Below are 2,201 nucleotides of genomic sequence, written 5' to 3' on the forward strand. Positions count from 1 at the left end.
GATGGTCCACAGACCCTATGACCTAGTCCCCACCTTTTTCATTCACATCTTTTCATTCTCATAGTTGTTTAGCCAATAAACCTTTTTTTTTAAGATTTTATTTATTTATTTGACAGACAGAGATTACAAATAGGCAGAGAGGCAGTCAGCGAGAGAGGAGGAAGCAGGCTCCCCCACTAAGCAGATAGCCAGATGCAGGGCTCGATCCCAGGACTCTGGGATCATGACCTGAGCCGAAGGCAGATGCTTTAACCCACTGAGCCACCCAGGAGTCCCTAATAAACTTTTTCAAATTAACTCTGTGCTTCCTTTGAAAATAATGATGAGCACCAAACCTTTCTCATGGCTTTTTTCATCTCTGAATTTCTCAGAGTATAGATTAAGGGATTGAACATAGGAGCAATGATGGTGTAAAATAGAGCAAATACTTTGTCCTCAGGAAAAGTAGTAGGTGGTCTAAGGTAGATAAAGATTACAGGCCCAAAAAATAAGATGACCACAGTGACATGAGACCAACAGGTGGAGAGGGCTTTGCGTCTTCCCTCAGCTGAAAGATTTCTTAAAGTGAACAATATTATCCCATAAGAAACAAATAGGACAATAAAGGTCACTAAGGCAACCATACCTGAAAAGGCAATCACAAGGACACCAGTGATGTAGGTATCAGTACAGGCCACCTTAAGCAAAGGAAAAATATCACAGAAGTAGTGATCGATTTCATTAGGACCACAGAAGGGCAAACCAATTGCAGTAGAAAATAGAGGAAAAGCATGGATGGCCCCACCAGCCCAGGCAGCTAAGACTAGGAGGTGGCATCTTGTCCTGTTCATGATAATCACATAATGGAGAGGCTTGCAGATGGCAGCGTAGCGATCAAAGGCCATGGCAGTAAGAATGAAGATCTCAGTACCGCCAAAGAAATGCATTGTTAAGACCTGTAACATGCAATTACCATAGGAGATGGTTTTTTTTTCCACTAACAGGTCACTAATTAACTTGGGTGTAACCGTTGAGGTGTAGCAAATGTCTATGAAGGATAAGTGGCTGAGGAAGTAGTACATGGGTTGGTGAAAAAGAGGACTCCATTGAATGGAGACAAGGATCAGAAGGTTTCCTGCCAACAGGGCAACATAACAGAGTAAGAAGAGCACAAAGCAAAATATTTGTATGCTCTGGTCATACGAAAGTCCTAGAAGTATGAATTCTGAGATGTTCCTTTGGCTTTTCATATATTTGGATTTGCTGTAAACTTCCATAAGGACTTATATTTCTGAAAGAAAGAAAACATAATTAAAGGTGAAAATTAACTGTATAAACACAATAATATAATATTTTAAAATGTATGTTGACACAGATAGAGTTAAGACATTCTTGATTTATTGAATTAAATGGCTTTTCTCTTTATTCTCATTTATAACTCTTTTATGAAATAATTTTATAATTACATATTTTACTCAAAATGACTAGCAATTACTTAAAATATTTAAATATTATCTTGAAAATACATTTTATAACTGCTAATAATATATTTCAGTAAAGGACTTCTGATTTTATTATTTAGTCTAAAACAAGACAAGAGTTTTTTCCATATTTCCCAGTTGTCATAAGTTTTACATGAAACCAACTTTCCTTCTTTTAAAATTACCTTAGAAAATTCCTTTAATTTTCAGGAATGAATCTGAAGAAATGCACATTTGTTTAAACAACCAGTATGAACTACTGAAATTTTGTGCAGAGCATACAATACTTTCCTACATGGTCAAACATTGTCAATGAGTCATGTTAAACCAATGGAATTGCTCTTACATCAAAAGGCAAAGACTCTTTGAATACAGCATTAGAGAAAATAGCAGTTAATGACTGAAATTTGAAAACAATTTAGGAAACCCATTGGTGTGTCATTTTTATATTTCATGAGTTAAATAAAATTAGAATAATATGCTGTCATTGAAGTTTGTGATGACAATTGATAAAGGAAAGACAAGATTGTTGAATTGCCCAAGTATATTGGAATTATGTGTATTTCCTGGCTTTTTATGTATATTGCCTGGCTTTTACTGAATATTTCATATTTTAGATACAATCTAAATTTTAGATACAATCTAAATATCAAATACCAATAAAAGGAGATAATACTGAAAGTAACTTGAAGACAAATTTTGTGATGAGTAGGAACTCATTGATATTGTGCATAAATGAAT

The 2,201-nt window shown here is 34.9% G+C and overlaps 1 protein-coding gene across 1 annotated transcript; it reads right to left on the reverse strand.

The window, feature by feature from the left end:
• Positions 1-293: 293 nt before the first annotated feature.
• Positions 294-1,229, reverse strand: LOC123949529 (olfactory receptor 4P4-like). The gene has a single exon (XM_046017050.1). The coding sequence runs from the start codon at positions 1,227-1,229 to the stop codon at positions 294-296; it is 936 nt and encodes a 311-aa protein (XP_045873006.1).
• Positions 1,230-2,201: the final 972 nt, after the last annotated feature.

The sequence above is a fragment of the Meles meles genome, chromosome 8 (assembly GCF_922984935.1).
Source record: "Meles meles chromosome 8, mMelMel3.1 paternal haplotype, whole genome shotgun sequence".
NCBI classification, from domain to species: domain Eukaryota; kingdom Metazoa; phylum Chordata; class Mammalia; order Carnivora; family Mustelidae; genus Meles; species Meles meles.